The sequence below is a fragment of the Crocodylus siamensis genome, chromosome 9, assembly GCF_052110815.1.
Source record: "Crocodylus siamensis isolate JL-2025a chromosome 9, ASM5211081v1, whole genome shotgun sequence".
Lineage (NCBI taxonomy): Eukaryota > Metazoa > Chordata > Crocodylia > Crocodylidae > Crocodylus > Crocodylus siamensis.
In genome coordinates, this window is record NC_143403.1 from 53441089 (window position 1) to 53465805 (window position 24717).

At 45.6% G+C, this 24717-nt stretch overlaps 1 protein-coding gene across 1 annotated transcript in view; it reads right to left on the bottom strand.

Annotated features, from left to right (window-relative positions):
• Positions 1 to 24717, bottom strand: part of KSR2 (kinase suppressor of ras 2) — a 291041-nt gene that overhangs the window by 125351 nt on the left and 140973 nt on the right. Inside the window, exon 6 of the mRNA XM_090063955.1 lies at positions 22903 to 22990. Within this exon, the coding sequence (XP_089920081.1) occupies positions 22903 to 22990 (88 nt within the window). The remainder of the gene's footprint in view (positions 1 to 22902; positions 22991 to 24717) is intronic.

Below are 24717 nucleotides of genomic sequence, written 5' to 3' on the forward strand. Positions count from 1 at the left end.
AATATCTGCTACCAATAATATTTCTTAAGAAATGGGGGCATGGTCAGATGTATAGATATTAAATATGCCTTAAATATATATTGATAGTAAGCTACTCTAGCTCCTTCTTAGCTCCTTCTAATCCAAAAGGTATCATTTTTTTCCCCTCTCTATGGCAACCAAGATTACAACTTGGCAACAATGACGCATATTCCAAAACTTTAGCTTTTTCCCCAACCTAAAGACAATGAGAATCAATACGCACATCTCGACATTTGGGATGTCTCTGGTGGAGCATCAGCTACACAATCTCACATATCCCCTAGGCAGCCAAAGGCACCTGCAATTTACTTGCAGATAAAACTGCTGTTTCTCCTGGTCTAGCTAAAGAAAATCAACCCAGATGACAGACACAAATACCTACCTATTTCACATGCAGATATCCTGTTGTCTCCTGACACCCAAAGACAAGCATAGAACCTAAAAAGTTAAACCAACTAGAAATACCTTGGCTGTGAGACAGAAAACTGAAACATGAAGTAAGATACAGACTCAGGCATGGACACATGGGTCGATTCTGACTATTTCACAAAGTTTTCCCAAACGTGTTTCATCCCTAAATTATAAATTGTACATGTATTTGTCTTGTTAACAGGAGGAATATTCCCAAGGACTTCAGGAAGAATTGGACTTGATCTTTCTGCCATTTTTTGCTCATAACCCAAACCTACAGCTTCTTACATTCATTTGCAAGCATCTGCCAAATAATTTGGAAAGTTTTCAGTGTGGAATGTTTAAGAACAGTGTCTTTGCTGTTTATGGCTGGTTGGCTAAACTACATGATGTTCCTTCTGCTCCCACATTTGAGGACAGAAATTTATTTTAAGACAGGAGAATAATGAAAGGCAAATTTGCAGATAAAAATAAATCATGTCAAATCTGGAACTATTCTGGGATTCACCAAAAATGTCCCACTTAGCCAGCAGCTCTCCAAATATGTTACAAACCTCTTGAAACATCTGCCTCCTTAGCAAGGAGCTAGACCCAGGGCCTGGACTCATACGTGAAGTATACCACTATTCCGCCAGCTTTGCATTTTACTACATTTTTTTCAGTCTATATGCGCACATCCAGCACAGTCTCCAATTAGAAGTTACAGGACTGTAGAATTAATGTAAAAAATTGGCAGTCAGGAGTCCTGGATCATTTTCCTGACTACCACTAACCTGATATCTGATCTGGGCAAATCCTTATGAAACTCAGTGGTGAGTCAGGCACTGAAACACCTTTGTAAACTGGGACTTTCCATTCTCCAGATTTGTTTCCTCCTCCTCTTGTTGCTTATTGAGAGTGTAAGCAATTTGGGGCAGGAACAGTCTTAGGTTCTGTTCGGATGCATACTAACACAGTTGGTTCCTGGATGGGGTCATGATTCTTAATAGTACAGTGGCATCTTACGTGTATTTAACTTACGCAATTTCAACTATACCCGCTTGGCTGCTGGGGCTGGCTGCCGGGTGCCGGCCGGGGCATGGCACCGCGTGGTACTGCCTGCACGCGCCAGTATGGTGGGGGGGCTGGGGGGCTCACGCTCAGCTGGCTGCCCTGGCGGGACAAGGTGGCGGAGGACAAGAGGGGCGAGGAGTGCATGCAGAAGGCACAGCTGTTGCACTGTACACAAGCTGTGCGGTGCCGTGCCCGTGTTGTCGGGCCCTGCTCAGCGATTTCAACTATACCCGCTGTCTTTGGAACATAACCCCTGGGTAAGATGCAACTGTACTGTACTGCTGTAATATTCAAAGGGGACCTGGCATTTCAGTCATTTAATACTTCCCATTCTGAGAGGATGCTTGTGACTTTTATGTAGTAACTTCAATGACTTTCAAAGGCAGCTGCTTTTTTGAAATTCAGCAGACAGAAAGGCCTGGGGCCAGAGAAGTGCCATTGTTGGTCCCACAAATTTCTATTCTGGCTTGAAAGCAATATAAACTTTGGAAAATTTCCATTTCCTTCCTTTTGCTTGCACTGTAAGCAAACTTTTGCTAGTGTGCCTCGTGCTCTAATCAGGGGCTGGGCCAGTGCCACTGCCAAAGTAGCAGCATATATTACACAGGGAACATAGGGAGCAGGCAAGTTCTCTGGGAGGAAGGAGGAAAAATCCAGAGTGGATTCTCCCAGAGGCTTCTTCCAGCATAGTAATGTTGATAGGACAATGAAAGAAGAAGTATGCTCCCTGACACAGCTAGGCTGGCTACATCCCCCAGTATGGATATGCTTATACCAGCAAGATTGCACCTTTCACCAGTATAATGACTTTTGTTGACAGGAAATGGTGTTACTACATCGGTACAGCCGTGCTGGGATCAGCTACATATCAGAGTGCATTGCTGAGCCAGTGTAATGGTAAAGCTATACTGACCACATGTTTCCAGTCTAGACATGGCTAATATCTCTCTTTCTAGCACACAGGCCCCAGAATCGCATGTGGTTCTACAGGACACCCCAAGGGAAAGAGCCACCCTAACTCCTCGTGATTAATATGAAAGGCCCTTCCTACCCCTGTAGAATCCGCATGGAAACCAACGGGATCTCGGCCAGGGTGAGGGTCTGCTCAAGCACATGCCTTTGTGGACTGCACAGACTTCTGTAAAACACATAGCACAAGTCCTGAAAACAGTCTGGGAACCTTGGACAAGTCAAGTCAGTCTCCCTGTGCCTCAGCTGTCTCATCTGTAATATACGCATCTCTGCAAGAGGTTGAGATGACTCATGTTTCTGAAGCGTGTTGAGAAATACAGGTGAAAAGCATGCTCAACAGGTGTGTCAAGGGGGGTAGCAACACTGACTTCACTAGCTACACAAGTCTGCACCCAGCAACTAGCCAACCCTGTGAGAACCAGGGCCTGTCATTTTCATAAATGTTGTTTTCTCACCCACTAAATCACACTATACAGATGAGTTCTTCCCCCCGCACCCGCTCTTTATGAAGCAAACACATGGGCAATGACCGCTATTTTCCCTGAATTAAATTAAAACCTCCACTTTATCATCCACAATTTATTTCAACTAACTTTCAGCTGGCCTCAATTAAATCCCGCTTTCACAGGGAGAGGGGGGAAAAAAGCAGCAGAAAGATGGTTAAGGCTTTTAATTACTTTCTATAATGTGTTCGTTGCAAAATTTATTAAAGTGTATCGGGGATTTTAACCTCCTAACAAAAATGATGAGACCTCCGTGATTCACAGTTAATTATTTTCATTACGGGGAATGATATATGAAGAATCGGAGGTTTCAACAATAGGCCTGCTGTTTGCAGGAAAGGAGGTAACAAGAGTGGCAAGGCAGGAGGGCACAAGAAAGCTTCATTTTACAGCAAGAAACAACTGCAACAATTGCAGGTGCAGTTAATTAATTGTAGATTCTTCTTTCTAATCTGGGAGAGGGAAACGTAGCTATGAAGAGATGTCTGTTTCTTTTTGCCTGATACTAGCTCAGCTCTAAGTCCAAAAGGACAACAGAAACCATATCTCATAGTGAGAGCTACAGCATTCTTTCTAGCTTCTAGCAACACACTCCAAATCCCCTGATCAAAATAATGAGATCAACAGAAATAAAAGTAACAAGAAGGCAAAAACTCAAGTCAGGTTATCCTTCCTTCCTTTACATGTCCTTGTGTGACAAGGTATTCAGCAGAATTTGCAGATTCATTAGAATCTGACAGGGCCATGTCATGAGCACTTCTACTATGGACTCAAACTTGTGACCTCCAGCCTGTCAACTGTGCACCTTACTGCCTGCACCATTCCAGCCACAGGTCAAGCTGTGGGACAGAGGGGACTGTGCAGCCATGGTATAGAGAGAGAAGGCATCAGTGGATAAGAAGCAGAAATTTCTGGAGAGCACCCATGTGGGCTACTCCCTACTGTAGGGCTGGCTGTACCAGAAGAACCTGAACACCAACTCTAAATATCCCATACAACTGAGCCCTTCAAACCTCTTGTACAACTGGCACACAACTTCCTAGGTCCTGGCACAGTTGCTTAGCTGGTTCTGAAGCTAAACATCCCTTGCCAACCTGCTACAAATAAAAAAAGAAAATCCTGGGCTATGACTTGTAAGCCAGGAAATATATATTCTTTTTCCTTACAGTGGAAAAACAAGTGAGACTGCATCTTCAGTAATGGGAGTTGCTAGCTGATGTGGTGGCCTCAAAAGACAGTCCTCTGAGGACAGAACATTCGTCTCTGCTGGGACAGGAACAGACACTGCCTTCCCAACAGCGCTGCTGTCCCTGGAAGAGCAAATCTGTGCTTTAGGACAACCCTACAAGTTTCACTCTACAAATTATTTCCAGTAAGAGACAGTAACACTGGATCAGAATCCACTCCATGCACTTCGCCTGGATTTTCAATTTTAGTAAGGAGGCTGAGCTAAATAAGCCTTAAATAACCAACTCAGCTGTTAAGGTTGACCTTGACTATGCCACAAGCTTTGTGATCCACTCACAAGCCCTATAGTTTGTAGAAGCCAAGTGTACAGTAGGAATGGAGACAACAACAGGAACTGAGCATTTTGAACATCTGGCTACTGCACTTCGATATCTCCATGCAGAGGCACAGCAATACAGCCAGGCAGCCAGGGCACAGGGGCAGCAACAACCTCTAGTTTCTGATGCGATCGTGCAGCTGCCTGGGGTAGCCATTTTTTTTCACTGCCCCCCACCCCCAAGTCGGCACCCGAGGCAGTTGCCCCACCTTAGTTACCCCACTGCCTCTGTGGGAGAAAGGAGTTTTGAAAGTCCAACTTGTGTCCATTTTGCCACCTACAGATCAGAGGTAAGAGCATTTCCCTCTCAGCAAGACTGAGATTATTCTTGAAGATAGTACTCTATGCATGCTAAGGATTAATGCAGCCCATATAAATGGATCACAAATAAGGTCACAGTCCGTTTGAATACCAATTGAATACCAAATCCTTTGACCACATATGCACTTTGCATACAGCAGTAAATTCAAGAAAACTCTATGGGACTTTCACAGCATAAAGTTACACAAAATCCTAAGTGCCCGTGGGACTCGTTCCCTTGTTAGCATATTTTCACTGTGCACCAGGCCTTTTTGTTCATTCACTAGGTCTCTGCGAGTCCCCATCACGCCTGTGCTGTTGTCAATCAGGAGAAATCCAGTGAACTGTGTTAGTAAAGCCAATTTCCCCTCCTTAATCAGATCCCTGCAGACACATGCCTGTGGGCAGAAGGGCACTTTGTTATCCTCATGAATTTAAAAAGTATAATGTCATTAAGCAAGCTTTGTCTCTTCAAGAGACTGAGCCCGATGTGGTGGCCCTCAGATGCAGGTGCTGGGGTGGTCTCTCACAATCCTGATTCCCAAAAGACAAATGCAGCCGCTCGCCACACAGGAAAGAGAAAGAAAGAGAAGCTGAAATGTCACCTAAAAAAGGAAATGCACAAAACCTTTACAGCTTTCAGGAGCCTACATCACTTCTTGAACTTGCTTAAGAGTCCTCACAATTCATGCTGGCTTTAATGCCTACACGTCAGCTTCCATTTGACTGGGGCAACCCGCCTTTAGAAGTCCCAAATAGTCACCATGAGGGAGGGAAGCAAAGCTCAGTGGTCCCAAACCACACAATTGAGAAAGCTACATCTACGGTTCTCAAAACCAGTTGCCTGGGAAGGGTGAGAGCAAGCCAAATGTCTGCATGTGAATGGGAGCTCAGGGGTAGGAAATCATCTGGGGCTGATAGAAGGCAAGCTGCAGAGGAAAGAACCACCCAGTTTGCTTCCCTCTGCAGGGCGCACAAAAAACAAAGAACTTACTCACTGAGCTAGAAAGATATGTCACAGCCATCAGCTTCTTTGCCCATAGGCTCCTTTAACTTTTCCCAGTGCTTCTAGGTTGGATATTAAAGGTACTTGCTCAACCCACCTAAAGGAGCATGAGCTGAGTTTAGCACTCTTTTCTCTTTTTGCTAAATAAATGCGGAAGGGAAACTGTGCCCAAAAGACATTAATCCTCTTGTCTCACTACTTACTAAAACTGCTTGATCTCCATTTGCACTAAACAGTTTATGTTAAATGTGACAACTGGTACAAGCAAGAATTCAGTGTCAAATTTCAGATCAGTATCAGAGTTCACGCACTGAGTCTCTTTTCTGGACTGAACCCCCAAAGCCAACATCCTAAACAACAGGAAAGTCAGGATCCAAATTTCAATTTTTCAGTCCAATCTGGGAACCAAAATCACAATTTGGGTCTTGTGTTAGGATCCAGAGTTTTGGTACAGGTGCTTCTCTTGTTAATGAACTTTGCGTTCCTTTTTACATGCAGTACTTGAACCAAGTACAGAGCTGGGAGCCAAGTTTTGTTCACGGTTCTCTCATCATTTTGCTGCATGGCCTTTGGCAAATTTCATAACCTCTGTCTCATAATTGCTTCATCTGTTCACTTGGAATAATACTGCCTACCCACCTTGCAGGAGAAGATGACAGCTATTAATGTCTGCAAAGCTTTAAAAGGTGCAGCATGCTGACTTGCGCTATTAGTATCAAGTATGTGTGCGTGCAAACATTAACAGTTACTCCATGCACTAAGGAGAACTTACACCATGAAACCCCTTGAGCCAAACATACAACTGCTTGTCCATAACCTTAAAAAAAAAGCAAGAAAGAAAGAAACCTGCTGGGAAATGTTAATTATCCTGCACTTTTGGATTACCAACTGGCCAAAGTTCCCTTCAACGATTTACTTCAAGTATTTACCACTAAATGCAGGTCAACCTATCAGCAACAGTTGCACAGGCATTACTGGACTAACTCTCAGAAATACTAAAAGTCTTCCCTGAGGAGTTCAAAGCACTGTGCAAGGAACCACTGAACCTTTGACCCACACTGATCTGTATAGTTATGGAGAGACTTTATACATAAACTGGTTTAAATGTTCAGAAACTGGTTTAAACCTGTAACAGAACCGATGCTCAGTGCACATAAGCCAGTTTCAGAATGGCTGAAACTGGTCTGAGATAAACCTGGTTGAATGTAGCATCAGACTTAACTGATTTGGCTCAAACCAGTTTATGCAATGTCTGTGTCAGACCTCTTGCTGGTTTAAATTAAATCGGACTCCCCCAGCATCCCAGCATGCTTCCTGGGCTGGGCGGGGCTCCCTGCTCCACAGCATGGTTGGCCCCTACCTTCTGCTCCCTGGCTGAAGCTTCTGCAGAAAGTTGCAGGCACAGAAGCCTCCACCTACTCCTCCCCTCCCCACTCTCTGTTAAGCAGGATCCCCCCTTCCCTCACAGACTCCTCTCAGTATTAGCTAGCAGACCACATGCTGACTACGCCTGTGCTGTGGCACACGGGACAAAGGCAGAATCAACAGGTAGCTGGTAATGTCCCTCTGTTTTCTTAATGGGGTGATAAACACCGAGTTAGGGGTGGTAAACATTCTCTGCTGGGCTGTACTGGAGTGGGGGGGAACTCCTCCCTAATCACAGCCTCCTGTGGGCCTGGCCAAGCCCCCCTCAGCTCAGCCCTGTGGAAGGGAAGGGAGGGCTGCTCTAGTGCCCCCTGGCTTCTAACCTGAGCCACTGCACTGCATGTGCCTGCATTTCTGGGATGTCTGTCTGGTTACAAAACTGATTTAGCCTAGCCAGGTTAGACTAACCTGCAAAGATTGAATCAATTCAGGCTCAGGCTTCTGAATGTCTGTCTCTAGCCTATGACACCCAACTTGCAATGCCTTAGTCTAATCACCAGTCCACATTATAAAACACATTATAATTATAAGGCAGCTTTCCATTGCTAGTTTAAGCTTTGAGCAGGGATGAGATGAGAGCAGACAGAGGGCACAGCTACCATCACCATGAGCTTCCCTGAAAGAGGAGAATGCAAGCCACCTCTGCTCCATCAATTTCAATTGCAAATGCTGTTGCGTTGAGGGATCCCAGCACAAACAAGCGCCATGCTGACAGACCTGGGTTGTGACAGCTGATGCCAGCATTCTGCAGTTCAGCTTTGCAAAGCCAGGCACATCCAAAGGAAAAGAGCACTTGGTTTTTGTGACCTCTGCAAGAGGGACCAGAGAAGAATACAGCAAAGCCTCTTGCCCCTGTCAGAAGCACTGCACAGCATCACTCCATCGGAATGCTACTCCTATTAACCAGGGGGAAAGCTGCCGGAGAGGAGGGAGAAGTCCCCTGGTAACGAAGAACTTTGGCAGAGGGGTAGTGCTGCACCTTCTCTGAGAGACACCACTGTGCTGGGATGAGAGGAGAGGCCTGTGCTCTCCAAAGTCTGACATTTGTTGCCCTTTGTCATTCTGTCGCTCTCTCACCAGCAATTTGCAGAGCCTCAATAATGAGCTTGAGCCGCCCCACGAAAATTGATGTGTTTTGACCTCCCTGGCTGGCCATCACTCATTACTTACACATTTATTGTCTGGAACCTGGTTTATGGCTCTTCAATCAGAGCAATCTTAACCCAAATCCCTCCATGCAGGAGCGGCTGCAGCTTTGCTTTTTATTTAATATCCTACAGCCGTGCTGTATTTAATGTGCAAGGGAGTAATTGCCCAGAGAGGAACAAGGGGTTGACTGCCACCGTCTCTGTGAGGGGCTGCTCTCTGGAATACACTGCCTGAGTGAGTTTAGTGGTCACAGATGAAGGGCAGGTGTTTAAGAAGCTCCCCCAGTGGTATTTTAATCAAATCTTCATGCCTAAGCTCTGGGCAGCAAGTCATTTTAAACTGGCTCTTGGCAGCCAGCCATGAGGGACCTTGTACTTGTTTCAGCAGTGCAGATTCAGAACTATAGTGGGGATCTACTAGAGCAGCAGATCCGTGGAGCAAAGAGAAGCCAGGGCATGTTGTTCAAGGGGATTGCTGGTTGTGCCAGGAGGTGCTGAACCCTATCCCTGGTTATTTAACCCACAATCACCTCTTGGCTAACCACATCACCCAGAGGGGCACAACGCTTTCTGAGGCCCCAGGGGAAGAGGAAACCAAGCTCAACAAGCTTGTTGGGGAATACCTCAACAGAATCCCCAGTCATGGCACAAAATCAATTGAAAAAGGTGAAAGGTCCATGTAAGCCTTATGGGCCATCCAACTTCCCTAGTTAAGGTTTACCAGCTTAATTGCCATCAGTGCTGAAAAAGTGCTGTAGCTAACATCACAATGGGGGCATTGAGAGATGTTCAGAGGATCATAGGAAAGTAGGGCTGGACGGGACCTCATGAGGTCATCTAGTCCAGCCCCTGCTCAAGACAGAGTCGTTCTTAACGGAACCCTTCCAGCCACGTGTCTGTCGAACCTGCTCTTGAAATCTCTTGATGTTGAAGATGAACAGAGGATAGAAGAGATTCACCTTATGCTGAGAAACAGGCTGGTTCCTGGTTGACCCCAAAGTGGCCCAGGCTACTAGAGAGCCACTGCCATGCTATATAGCACCAAGTTCAGCTCACGCTAGGGCCAATGAATATGAATTATTAGCACTGCTTGCTCTTCTTCCTGAAATATTGACCGTTTCACTCCACTGTTGACTGCTGGAATCTCCTACAAGGAAGGAGCAGTCTTAAATCAGGCCCAGCCTGAGGCAGCAGAGAGAGGGCAGCTTGTAGCACAACCTCCCACCCAGCAGCATGGCCAAAGGGGAAAGCAACTCACAGCCCATTCACTCCTCAGCTATCTACTGCTGGCGGCAGACATGAAGCTCAGCCCTGTCTGTAATGGGCAAAGTCAAGAGAAAATAACGAGAGAAGTAATGACACAGGGAAGCAATTTCACCAAAAATAGGGCACCAGCTGTTTATTAAGGGGAAAAAAAATCTAGACAAAACTCCCAGATTATGGCTTGAGAAAACACAACTGCCATTCCAAGCTGAGGAGGCAAGGCTAGGCTGATAGCAGCTTTCCATAGCGCACATGCACCCAGGTGTGGTTTTGTCAAGGCCATCCGATTGGAGTACCTGCCCCTTTCTCAGACCCTACCTCCAATTAACAGACCTAGGCTGTTTAAGTACAATGTGCCCCCACTGACTGATTGACATGTCATACCATCTCACACCATTATTTGCCATATTACAGCATATATCCCATCAGGCTGGCCACCAACGTGTAGTCAGGCAATGTGGTGGTAAGGGGTTACACTGTGCTGGGTGTACAGGGCCCAGGGATTTAGCTTCTAGAGCTTGCAAGGCAGTTAAGTCATAAAACTGGTGATCCAGATTACAAAGGAAAGGAGACAAATCTGTTAGCTGGGAAGTATCCCCCACCTGGATTCTGGGACCATGGTTTCTGACGCAGAAGTGCCCAACACGAAACTGGGAGGCCTCGAGGTCGAGGGGCACTGGGGAATGATCTGGGTGGGCTGGTGCATATATTTAGTTCTTTGCCACCAGGAGGACTGTCTCCAAACAGACAGCCGGCAAAAGTCAGGGCTTTTGGTCCGCAGAACCCACTTAATCCTTGAATAAACAAACTTCACTTGACAGGGGATCAGGCACACTGAGGCAGGGAAGCGGAGGGAGGAAAAGGAGCAGCCTGGGCTGATGCAGAAGGTGACAGTAGCGTTAGGCATTGCTTTGACAGGAGACACAACAAAAGGAACCTAGCGAGCCCCAGCAATCGACCAGTAACAGACAGGTGTGACAACAAGTACAGGTATCTGACTGGCATTCATGCGCTTTTAAGGTGACTGGGGCCAAGCTGGTGACAGACTCCGCAAACAAAACGCCTGGGCTGTGACACATTCAGTCTGTGATGCAACGTTCTTGTGCCCTGCTCCAAAGGCCATTTCTGCCACAGGCCATTCCTTGATGCCACTGGCCAGCTGTTCAACACCGGAAAGCACAGCAAGGCCCCAGTCCATGCCAGTACTGGCTCTGGGGTCTTTTGCCTCACATCTCTTGCGGCTCTATCAGGAACTTTACCTATGCAACTGCATGGCCTTCAGATTTGTGCCTCCATTACCACTATGCCACTGCTTCCCACCTTAGGTGGCACGGGTTGAAAAGGTGCAAACAATTCTGTTACACTTGCACAGGGAGGATCAGAATCCTTCTCCTTCTCCTACCCCAGCAATGCTGGCTCTGCACAGCCAGTTGGAATAAAACATGAAAGTTAGTAACCGAAGACAACTAAACTGAGTCCTATATCCCCAGTGACCAGAAAGTACCATTTTTATAGGGTAACTCCTCAAAACAGACCTTCTCTCAGTGCCCATAACTTGCTCAGAGCCATGCAGGCAAGTCCCAAAAGGAAGCAGAGACCTAAATTCCCTGCTAGAGTAACTCCACTAATTTCTACCCTTAAATAAGAGGAATAATAACCTGAGATAAGGGAGAATGACTGCCATGATATAAACTGAACCTCTCCTTCTACATTACTTTGCTGCAGCTGCATTTCAAACAAAGGAGTGACAAATAGTGGGCAGGCGGATTGTTAGAAGTGCGGTGCTTCAGCCCTTCTAGGAAACAAATCAGCCCACTACTTATCTCCCCTTCTGTGCTTGGCTTATTATGGACAAGAGAGACAGGAAGTAGGGCACAGGAAGATCAAAAGTCAGATGCTGGTGGACTTCATGTGCTATATATTGTCATGTGCAGGTAAGTAGTAATAAGCTGGACCTCAGACCCTGATGCTCACGAGGGCTTCTAGTTGTTGACTAAGATGTTTTTTGGAGGAGATGAACTAAAGGTTTTTTTAATTTAGATGGTCAGCACATCTGAAATACAGGGCAGGCTTGGAAGCACTCTCAGACAGAAATATGTACTCATACCCTGAGAGTAGATGCACCTGATGGTCTTAACAGGATATAATTTACAAACCCTTTCTGAACAGAGGCATAAGGAATCCAGCCTCCTGTCAGTCTTGTAGATTAATATAGATCCTTCCATGTCATCTGTCTGGATGCAAAAGAGCAGTTACCCCTAAAATCATCTTGATGTGCAGTGAATTGTATCTGCTGCGATTGTATCTTGGCATATTATTCCCTTTATTCACTTGCTGGCACCTTTTTGATGCCCAGGGAATTTGTATGAATTTGTTATCCATCATGGTGACATCCAAATAAACAAACCCTCCTCCTACTACTACAATAAACAATGTGAGTCTATTTTAAAATTATGAATGGGATGGATAAAATTGATGGAAGTAAACTCTTCACACTTGGAAAGAAGCCTTGGAATGAATCATCTCAATGCTTGGAAACAATGAGACTTCGTACTTAGGCAGTACCTTTAAACTGGAGGTTGTCAACATGCTAACAGACACTTTAATTATACCTCAAACCCCTGGGGTGGGGAAAGTGTTTTAATCATTGTTATATGGGGGGAGCCTTGAGGCAGAAAGGGGTTAGGAGACTTGCTCAAGGTCACACAGAGAGACAGTTGCAAAGGTAGGAGTGGAACCCAGCAGTGCAGCTCATAACCCTTAATTTCAACCAGTGGTCAAAAGTGGACCATTGGACAAACAGCCAGCCTCATTTTGCTGAAGCACTAGGCACTGTCACTTACTAAGAAGTTACCAGCCTACTTCCAAAATCCCAGCATCAGTAAGGGGCCATGAACTGAGAAGGCTCTGCACTTCCCTCCTGTGCAGTTCCTGGGTTGTGCGCAACTATTCCTCCAGCACTAGAAACCCACCAAGTTCCACAGAAGGCTGCCTTGCCTTCTCACCCCTTCCCATCCTTTTCTGGGCTCATCAGCTTCCCAAGTACTGAGGAGATGGATACAGAAAATACCACCAATACACACAGAATACTTGACTTGCAAAGGCAAACCCCACTCCTCAATGAACACAATGCAAGAGCAGCCACTGGGCTGAGGGCAGCTGGCTAATTGTAATGGGGAGAGGGAAAACACGCAGAAGAGCCGACAGACATTGTACCATCACTCTTGGTCTCTTCAGTAAACAGATGTAGGCTCCTCTAAGATTTCTTGTTGGCACTGTCTATCCAAAGTGCTATAACAGCAGGAAAGAAAAAATAAATGCCTGCTTGGGCCAGCACACTGCACCCTTTCCTGATAGACAGCCTTGGCTGTGTAAATCAACACCAAGTATGGTGCCTGCCAGCAAAACATACAGTAAAGAAACTCCAATTAGCATAGGACTTAGAAACTCAATCTACCAACCCTTGTGGGTCAATAACAGCAATCCATTCATATTAATTCAATGGCTACAGGTAAAGTACTACATCAAGCTTACAGGATTGCTGCTGATTTTCAAAACTGAGGCCAGGCTCCCTCTCAGAGACCAGGGCACCCTGGACACCCAAGTTCATTCACAACAGCTGTGACACACAGTAACAACGAAAGTCCCCTTGGCAAGGGTGATGGAAAATATTTTATATGACTGATCCACCAGTAGGGAATCCCCTTCCACAGGTGGTAAAAATGACCAAAATGGGGTGGCCTCCCAGGTAAAACAAAGCAAAGCTACAGCCTTCCCAAAATAAACAAACCTCTGTGCAAAGGAAAGGAAAGGAAAGGAAAAAGAAAAAGATGAGGTTTACCTAGACACCCCACATCTGGATTCATGCCTACCTATTCTGATGCTATGGTGATCCTTTGGAATGAGTGGTACTAGACATGTGCACACTGTTCCTATTTATAGATGGCAGGAAACAGAGCAGGACAAAAGATTAACCTGGTGGCCACATGCCACACTGACTGGCCTGATACCACCCCCCAGCAATAGTAGGAATCCGCTGTGCAGCTGCCTTTGTCCAACACTGGGTAACCGAGTAGGAAATGCCAGAGCAAATGCTTGGAGTTGCTGTAAGGAAAGAAGAATGACACAGTTGCAGGCAAGCTATTGGTGTTGAACTGCCAGCTGGTCCTCGCTCTGACACTCACTGCAGCATGCTCATCCACTAGGGACAATTTACAAGGGCTATTTACTGTATCCTTTCAAGACCTCTCCCGAAAGGGAAGGGGATGAGAAGGTAACAGGTGTATTTGATCTATGTACTCACCAGTGGAATATTTTTATCTCATTTAAGATCATTTAGTCTGGTACAAGAGTAAACTATAAATGCTCTGCACTGTATTTTATTCCAGCCCACTTGTTAGTACCGCAATCTTTAGCTGGACTGATATAAGCCAGGTGTGCACTTGACAAGTCTCATACTTTGCACTTCTCTGGGGCCTTTCATTCAAGATAGCAGTGCTGGGGCCCTAGCACCTACGTGCCTTGAATGAAGTAAGAGAAGGAATTTGCACAGCACTTATTAGTATGAAATCTTTATAAACAATGATTAATTCAGCCTCACAGCTCCCTTCCTTTTCTTGGATGACAGGCAATTTTACAGCTTGAGAAACTGAGGCACAGAACCCAATAACTAGATCCTATTTCACCAAGCTGCTGATCTAGGGAAATTACCAATAGAAGACAAGCAATCCTCAGACTGATCCAGAAACTGCACCAAGTTTCTGTTTTTAAACCATCATTTTTGTAGCTTTACCTCCCTTTCGTGCCTGTCACATATAATAAATCTGAATTTACCAAGCAGATTTATAGTGCTGCTATGTCAAATCATTACTAGGAACTCCACACTACCACCATATACACAAGTGTTCACAGACAACTGATGGAAAGAAAAACTGTACAAAACCTAGAAAATACTCCAGAAAACTGAACCAAAAATCTCTGGGAAAACTACAAGAAGTGTAGTTTCACACTCCTGTTTCACACACACACACATGTAACCTACTGAATTACTGTACTGTAACAAGGGAAATTTATGCAAACAAAGCCCATCACAGACAGGGGATTTATGCAAACAAAGCCCATCAGAAACATTTTCTCCCCTCGGCAATGGTGTTCCGAGAAGGTCAAAGAGCTAATTACCCAAAAGGAGACATGTTCCAATTATCCCCCCAGGCAGGTCCTCAAAACAAACTGCCAAACTGATAGCACTGAAAAGGTAATATCATGCAGGGAGATATTGATAAAGCAGAACAGACACAGAGAAGAGCATCAAGAGTAAATGGAGGACGGAGGGCTTGGCTTAGGTACAAAGATTAAGAGAGCATAAGACATACAGAATAATTGGCCAAGCAGCAATTAATTAGAGGAGGACAAACTAATCAACAACAGGTATATGAGGTGCCTCCAGGACTGATTTTTGAATCTTTCTGCAAGATACCAGATGCTCAGCTGTGAATGAGGAATGTGGGCTAGAACTCAGTAGAGACATGAGTTAGGGAAATGCAAAGGTGACAGTCTAAATGTCTATCAAGAGCTCCAACACTACGGTGATGGAAACCACGGTAATCCCAAAACAGATAGGTAGATAACAGTGAGACTCTTCCACTGTACAGCATAATATTGACACAGAATTAAAACTTAAAAGATTTTGCCCTGTCCCCTCAATTCTTATATGGGAAGGATTCAAAATGTGCAAAGTGGCATCCAAGATACCAAAAACTAAGGTCTGTGGTTTGCTTTAAATTCTCCCACAGTATAGAACAATGTGCCCTGTGTGATGCTTCCCAGGAGTAGATGGAGTCTTTAAGAATCAACAGCACTGAAATTTAATCTCAGCTTTTACGAGTTTGCCTATCCAGTGCAGCCGAGGTGCACAAGGCAAAGCTATTCTCAGAATCTCTCTTTGGTAGGAAAATAGAAGTCACTTTATAATAATGGCATCTCATTGGTGCAGCATGACGATCCTATTTATATAGCTGGCATGTCATGTTCAGTCACTTTCCTGGTTTAAATACTTACATTGTGATTTTCTCTCCATTCTGAGCTTTGCAGGGTCAATTAGACATTAGGCAGACAAAGCCATATTCTTTCTGCTCCGCTCCACATTGCCAGCCTAGGAAATCCTCCAGATTTGAGATGTGACTTTTGCCAGTGTCTCTTTGTGGGGCTGATGTCTGGAGCAGACTGACAGCAGGACTGTTATTTAATGATGTTGAAACATTCAGCTTGGCAAAAGGGGTACTTGTCTTAGCAGGATACATTTCCTGCAGGACGGAAGCTCGACTTCTGCTCTCAGCTGATGCCCGATTCAGGCAACTGACTGGACTCCTGCTTACAGAGGTTTTGCCCTGCTATAACCTCCTCCATATCAGTGACATTACTGCAGCTTCACACTCACATGATGGCAGAGTCCAAGCCCACAGTTTAAGTGAGGTCATGAGGAAGGAAAAGTAGGATTCAGTAACTGGTGTGTGCATGGCATACAGCTAGAGCTGAAAGAAAGGGCTGCTAACAAAGGGGCTCTAGCTCCGCTCAGGCAATTCTATCACACTTAGTAAGGCTGGAGCATCTAGTGGGATTGCCTGTTGTCTCAGGCCTTGATATTGCTGAGTGTGTGCAGACGTGGATCTTGCTGCCACCAGCTTTCATCACCTCGCATGTAAAAAATAGACCCCTCCAAACTCCTTTGTGCACAGGGCCTATCAGTATCAGTGGGAACCGCACCGTGACATCTATGGCCAGATCAGTTCACTGTATCTATATCAAACTGCCTGAGCACAAAGGGATGAAGTGGATGGCTACCTGCTATGCTGTTCATTCCTTCCAAGGCTTCACTTTTGCCACATTCCACAATTGTCAGAGTCAGCTTAGCCTCTGGAGGCATAAGCACAGCCTCCTTGAAGTCAAGTGAGCTCTGTGAGCATCTACCTATACGTCCATGGACAAGATTTGGGCCTTTGGGATCTACTAACTACGGTATGTCAGGCTCTGAAAACAATTCTCATGCCAGAGCTTTGCCCTAAACCAAGTACTTGCACATCTTCCAGGATTCTGCTAATTTCCTAATGCTGATCTTCTATGCAGCACTTTGTACTTTCACTGTACTCTACCAGCATTACACAAATAGCATCACTCCTGGAAAGACAGAGATGCATCAATCCCATTGTATGGAACCATCATCTACAGCTGAGATGCTGAGGGCTCAGTTATGCCTCACTAAAGCAGAACCCCACACTGGTGATCCAATGTGTGCATGCAAAGCATGTCCTTTGTTTGATCCATTAGAGCAGGTGGCCTCATCTGTGTTTTCTCTCTAGGACGCTGGGTACTGGGTGGGAAAGGCGAAACTACAGACTCATCTCCTACCCATTTTTGGGTGTCTGGAACCTCCAAGAGGACTAAGATATAGAGAGCACTGAAGGAAACATAGAGGACTGATTATACCAGGATGCTGGAAGAAGGAAAATGCAGACTCCCTCCGGGCTTTGTGAGCCTAGAGAAGGAGTGGGCATGACTAATTTGGAGAAGAAAACAGTGTACCAGTGAAAGGGCTGACCCAGGACTCAGGAATCCTGGGATCCTATCCCAGGGCTGGACACAGAAGAGCTAGATGCTTCTCAGCTACCTCCCCACAGCAGCTTTATACTTGTGCCCAGGCCACAAAGCCAACTCTTCAAAAGTGGGGTAGCACCCCAGGTAATTTCAAAAGCACTTAGTGTGCCAGTAAACAAGGAATATCTACAGCCTATCTGCAACTCACCTGGATGCTACTTCTTCATTAAACAAACTCGTATGCTAAAGCTGTTCTCAGATCATTTTATAGACACAGAACTGAGCCACAAAGAAGATAAATGATTCCCTTCTAGTTACAGAGTGAGACAGGGCAGAGCCTTGAATAGAGCCCAAGAACCCTGACCCACTGAAATAGATATCTGGAGCCATGTCAGAAAGAAGGCCTGAAGCAGAGGGCACTGGGCATGTGAACTGTGCTCATTTGAGAGACATAGATGGCCCAGTAAGAGAGCTGGGGCTCCAAAATCACTAGTTTACTGCAGCTGCTACAAATTCTCCAGCAGTATAAATGTACCTCTCCTTATACAGAGGAGCCACTTGAAGCAAATGGGAGAATTCAATAAAACTGCCAAAAAATCTTAACTGCAGGGTTCCAGGCTCCTGGAGATTTGGGTGCATCCCCCATGCAGGAGAACATGTCTGACAGAAGTCATGAAACACAGAGATAGCATTTTGACCCAAATGTAAAGGGAAAACCATTCATAAATGCCCTAGCCCTTTGGCAGCAATAATGCCAACAACATACCAGAACTCTCAGCTGGCAAAACTGGACAGGATGATGGGGTGAAATGAAAGGGCTCTTATTTCCAACTTCTGCACAAAGAAATAAAGCAGCCTAGGTAAGAAGGAAAGAATGAGCCCCATGGGAGCACAGAGCCAGGCTGGTACTATGAGGTCAGCTGAAATGCAGTGATCTGGCTGGTCAGTAGTCCCACGAAGGTGAGACTTCTCGATTTACTGTTACAATGTTGAGGATGACCATCTCTCTCAAGGATGTTCTCTCAGGACCATTTCCCGTCCTTCAGCACCAGAGGGGGCAAAGAAAGCTCCACCAACAAACCAGGTTTGTTATACCCCAGCACAGATGCTGCTCCCTCTGTTCTGCCTAGGCTTCCCAGTCAAGACTCAGCTATCGGAGATGGGCCCAGGTCAGAGACTCTGATCCCATTTCCAAGGAGCTGGGGAACTGGAACACAGGTTTTGGCTCAGGTTCCAGTTCCCCAGAGATGCTGGTGCACGGGGGATGGGGTGAGGACAGAAAACGGCTGTAGGGAGAGGGAAAGTGACAAGTTCTAATATGTACCAACCAGGTGAGTTTATAAAGAAAAAAATCTTTATTTCCTGGTAGAGACAGGAGATGAAGAAACCAGCTGAAGGCAAACAGGAAATGCTTACCTGTGATATGGAGGGAAACGTCTTATTAGCCTGATCTATTTGTTCATTTGTTCTGGTCTCCAACTATCTTGGCTTGAGGTTTGTTTTTTTGGTAACCTACAGAACGAGTGCCCATCGGACTTCTTCCTGTCTAACTGTATGAAAAACCTGATGAAGCAGCCAACAGACGCTAGGTGGAAAAAGGAAAGACATGAACTGGATTGTGAAGGGAGGCGGGTGGGCAAATAGCCCCAGTTGGTGCCGTGGGGAAAAACTGGTTGAAGTGAAGCTACCTCACCAATCAAGAAGAGTTAGGAGGTTCTCACAATCCCATCATTACGTTCACTGGAAACCAGGCTGGGGGAAGGGAGACATACACCCAATGCCCTAGAATAGCAGTAATGCTTCCTTGAACCCACACAGGGTAGGTGCTCAAACTGCCTCACCCTACAGATGAACGTGGCTAAGCATGAGAGACTGCAGACCATCTCCAAAGCCCCAAACAACCCTGAGGGATAGTTCATCCATTCATAGCCTGCAACCCTTTCCACTGGGAAAGGCGAGGGAGTTCTGTCTTCCTCTAACAACATGTTAAGGTAATCTATATTACCAGCCTCATACTTCAGGTCTTCAGCAGCATCCAGGGAAAACTACTTCCCCTCGTGGAACTATTCATCAGGTACACTTTGTGGTAGTTTTTCTTTTTTCCTTTTCCCTCAAGCACTAGTGTGGCTTACCGCTGAAAGCACGACACCAAACAAGATGGACTAATGCTCTGAAGAAATACAAAATTCTCTGGCTAGGAACAGACATTGCATTTGTCCCTAGATAAGTTGTGCCTGTATTTATCCCAGAACTGAAGTAGTCCAGGATTGACATGTATCCCTTCTGATCAGGGATCAGTGAACAGCTGAATGGATTGCTGTTTTTCTGCCACTTGGTGATGTCCCAGAATAAACTGTAAGTACTTATCCCATTAACTTTTTAAAGATTTATCCTGGGACAATGGATACAGACATCTAAATGGCTGCACTTTCTCCTAGGATAAAACAGTTTATCTTGGGACAAATGTGATGTCTGTTTGTAACCTCTGTTCCTAAGCGTTCATCTGATGAGTCTTGCTCATATACTCAGGCTCTCTCTAATTGCCAAGGTGGGGTTAGAAAGGCATTTTCCCCCAGGTCAGTATGGCAGAAACATGGGGGTAGGAGGGTTTCTTCTCCTTACTCAGAATTATCAACTCAGGGATCAACTACTAGACTCACTTGGGCCTGTCCCATCCAGCCAGTTCCCTACCACTGCCACAACCCCAGGCACTGGTGTCTCCTCAGTTCCATCCCAGAGGGCACCAAACAGGCAGCTTGATACCTGAGACTTTGGTATCATTGCAGATAGTTCTCTAAAAACACTGACTCAATGTACAGATAGTTCTCTAAATGTGCAGATCATTCTCTAAAAACATCAGTTCAATGTGTAACAGCAACCAAAAAAGCCAATAAAATGTTGGTCATCATTAAGAAAGGAACTGAAAATAAAACAGAAAACACCAACAGGCCACTATACAAATCCATGGTGCATGCACATCTTAAATACCACATGCAGCTCTAGTCTTCACCTCTCAAAAAAGGATATAGTAGAATTAGAAAAGGCACTGAGAAGGGCAAGCAGGAGAGACTAAAAAAAAGTAAGACTTTTCAGTTTGGAAAGCAGAAGTAGGGAGTGGGGGGGGCAAGGTGGTTTAATGGAGGTCTAATAAAATCATGAAGGGTTTGAACAAAGTGAATACAGCAGTGTTATTCACCAAGTCCCAAAATACTAGAACTAAATTAGTACAAGACAGGCTGAAAACTAACAAGAGATAGTATTTCTTTAAAGCAAGCAGTGCATAGTTAACTTGTGGAACTCATTGCCATAGGCAGTTGTAAAGGCAGATAGTAAAGCTAGGTTCAAAAAAAGGACTAGACAATATCATGGATATAGACATTATACAGAACAGTCAAAGACGTATTCGCTGGCATCTCTAAACCAATGATGGTAAATGCTGGGGGGTGGGGTAATGAACAGGGGATAGATCTCTCTAGATATGCCCAGTTCAGTGTTATCCCTCTAAAGTAGGGATGGGGAAAATATGGCCTGCGGGCCAGATGCAGCCTGCAAGGGACTTTATCTGGCCTCTGACAGGACCCTTGGCCCAGCCAGCCCAGGCGTGGGGGGCAGGCTAGGCCGTGGTGTGTGCAGCTAGTTTCACCACCCCCAGGCATGCAGTGGGGCTGGGATGATGCAGTGGCCAGATTTGGCTTCCTGGCAGCAGTGGCTTCTTCCAGCTACCACTGTCACCAGACCCCGCCCTGCTGCCCAGGCACCCTGGCTGGTCCCCCCCACACCCACTGCCAGGGGCTCTGGACAAAGCAGGTCTCCATGGAGACTTGCATGGGCAGCACACATTCAGCCAGGGGGATGGGATGGGGCCATGGGCAGGTGGGTAATAGCATCCGGGAGCAGGGAAGGCAGGCAGGACCAGGATCGCAGGGCTGGAGCCTGGGGTACAGCCACATAGGGAGTTTTGGTGAGCTGCTGTGAGCTGGGGCTAAGGGGTGCTGACCCAGCCTATGACAACTCACTAAAACTCCCTAAGTGGCCCTCCAGCCCAAATAATTGTCCGCCCTGCTCTAAAATATCCACTTTTGCCACAGTCTGAGACAGGATAGGCTGGGTTAGATAGACCATTGGTCTGATGTAGTATGGCCCCTCTTATGTTCTTACGTCCATAAAATGGGGTTGCTCCGCATGGAGGTTGTAGAAGAGGAGAACAAAGGGTGCTAAGAGGAGGCAGAAGTATGGACACCCAGTAAAAGTGAAACTAAGTGCTGGATGTGCCAGACATGGACTATTAAGATAATCATCCAATTTAGAAAGTAGAGAAAAAACAAAGGCCTAAGGGGGAGGCCTCGTGGAAAATTCACAGGATATTAACTTTATTTTATCCATCTCTGAGTAACGATCTCTCTAGCTGATACATGCTCTTGAGAAACAGGTGGCAGTGCTCTAGGGCACAGGTACGGAGATCTCTGGGGCACAGTAATTGGATCCAATCAGAACAGGTGCTCCCCCTCCACAGAGAGTACTCATTCTTCAGATGCACCCTTTTACTGCTGCACAGGGACTCTGTGAGGCTTAATTAGCTAATGGCTGCAAAGTGCTTTGAGACCACTGGACGCAAGACAATTCAGAAGCATGAACTGGCTTATTTGAGGTAATTAAATCCCTGCAGAAAGGCAAGACAGGTACAGTCCCACTCAGCTACAAGTAAAACTGCAGACAACTGGAAATTGTTTGAAAAGAAAAAACTCCAGCTCTGCCAAAGGGAAGGACACCACTAGCTCCTAAACAGAAACACATCTAGCAAAGCAAAGACTTAAAAGTACCCAGTTTCTTACCGTGATATACAATGATCTGACATAATGAAAAATAAAAGTCAGGTTAGGGTTCAGATGCTCTCCAACAGTCACTGCACTCCCCCTTCCTTAGGCATCCACAAAAGCAACACTGCAGTCTGGACAGACAAGCTGGACACGGAAATTGCACCCATGCCATCAAGGAAGCTCCCCCCACCCCTCCTCTCCAGGCACCAGGAATATGTCCACACTGGGGAAGGATGGCTGTTTTGTAATTAAAGGCTCTCCCATTCCCCTCTGAATTTAGGCATCTAAGACCCATGTAATCAAATCTCATGAAAGACTCAGTTAAAAACATAAGAGTATCCCCAGGCCACATCAGCCTGGGTTACGGTAAAGAACCAAAAACAGTTCATAAAGAAGCACGAAGCTGCCACAAGCTGCATGGTCAGCTGGATGCTGAAAGGGAATCACCACAAGCCCATACCCTCAAGCCTAAAAAATAACAGCTATTGGCAGACCTGATGAGGCTATTTTCTGGCAGTAACAGCAGAGACAAACAGTTGAAACAACAGACACTGGTACCAGTAATGTCTTAGCAGTCTAAACCAAAGCTGGCATTGATCTGTTGATCCTACAACACTTACACACACACACACGCGCACGCACACACACACAGAGCATTGATCTGTTGATCCTACAATACTTACGCACACACACACAGAGCAGGCATTTTCAAAGCAGACTTTTGAAAGCACAGATGCACTTCCAAGCCAAGCTACCTGTGAGGAGCCTTGTTGCTGATATGTATCTATCTGTGTCCCTCTTCCACAGGACAGGGTAACAGGAAGGAGACAGAATTTTCCCCTTGGCAGGTGCTGGAACCCTACAGACGCTCGTTACTGTAGATTTGCTGGGGGAGCCGTGACTCACGGGGTTCCATCCTAGGGGGGGAGCAACCAAGAAAAGAGTGGGATAGTCAGACCGAGAGAAAGAATCCACAGTGCAGCCAAGCCCATGGAGAAGGTTTCAGTGGGAGCTTCATACAGAGAGATTTTTAAAGTATGTTTTTTTTAATAAAGTCCCAAGAGGTAGATCTCTGAGCCTTTAGTTGCACAAGGTCTGCATGGATCCTGGTAGGTCCTCCCCCAGCTCACAGATCAAATTTTCAGAGAGTACAGGAGGGGCAGTGAAGTGAATATAAATTCCAAAACCAAAACCCAAAGGCTCTTTGCAGGTACTGCCAAAATATTTGTGTTGAACCTTGAACATTATGCCCTGGAGCCTTTAGAAACTCTTTAGGATCAGAAGACTGGTTCCAGATATTTTTTTTCCCCAAAATAAATATGCTTCTGAGCTTTTTTTCATAATTCATCTCCTCTCTCCAATGTAATGAACCTTGGCTTCAAGCGCCATTAAACCCCACTACATAATTACCCTCTTTGTAACACACCCAGTGGCTTGTCTCACAGGAAAAGTTATTCAAATCATCTTTATCGCTACCTGCGTCATTTCCATACCAATCAAACCACTGTCAGGCTTCATCAACATAGACACCAAGCAGCAAGGTTATTCCATCTGTTCTTCTTGTAACTTTGGGGGGGGGGAGTGCGGCGGGGGGAGGTTGGAGATGGTTTGAGGTTACTCCCTGAATCAGAGTGAGCCATTGTATGGTCAGCCATTGCTCTCTACTTGACATACGGCAGATATTTCTCTCCCACCAAAACCTTCCAGGTGGATGTTTATGACTTTGCTGACATCATCACCGGTACCTGCAGTCTCCTTTCATGACCAGCCATCGCCTCACCTCCTGGGTCATTGCTCTTTAGCTGCCTGCTCTGTATAAAGAAATCACCTTTTTTCAGCAATTCAAATAGCAGAGGTTGGAAATGCAATGTGTGACCCATGTATTAGCATTACCTATGATCAGTCAGAACCACCAAGGCTGTAAAAAGCTGAACGGATGAATGGAAGAACATGATCCTTTCAGTTTCGTTTGCAGAAAGGTGACAGTGCAGTAGCAACTAACAGTAAATAGCAGGAATATCTCAGACTATATCTGGATTACAGTAATATTGAGAGGCCCTAACTAAGACCAAGACCCATTGTGCTAGGTGCTGTGCAGACATGTTGAGACAAAGTCTCTTCCCTACCCTAAAATTGTTTGTGGGAAGAGAAATAGAAGTATCATGGTGAAGTGTTTTGGCCAAGGTCACATAGTAGGTCAGTGGCAGAGCTGAACAAGGAACCCAAGTTGCCCGATTCCTAATCAAATGCCCTTTCCTCAAAACTACCTGATCACCAACTGCCCTGCATTTAAATAATTGTGAAGAGTGATGAAGAAGAAAGGGATCTAAATGCATGGTGGAAGTAACAAGGCCTGTACACTTGGAGTTTATCCAAGTTCCCATGAGTCTATGAGCTGCAAAATCTTTGGGGTGAGGCTCTTCTCTTCCATCTCTGCACAGCACCTAAAACAGAGCTAACACTGAATCCACTGATGCTATTACTGCATCAGTGATGAGCAGACTGCCACCTTGGGTTATGATCTGCCAGCAAAGATTTATCACATCAGTGTGAATAATAATTTACTAGAACATTCACAGTTTCTCTCTCTCGATCACACAAACATCTGACCCAAAATGTTCGTAGCAGCCAGGAAAGGAAGGGG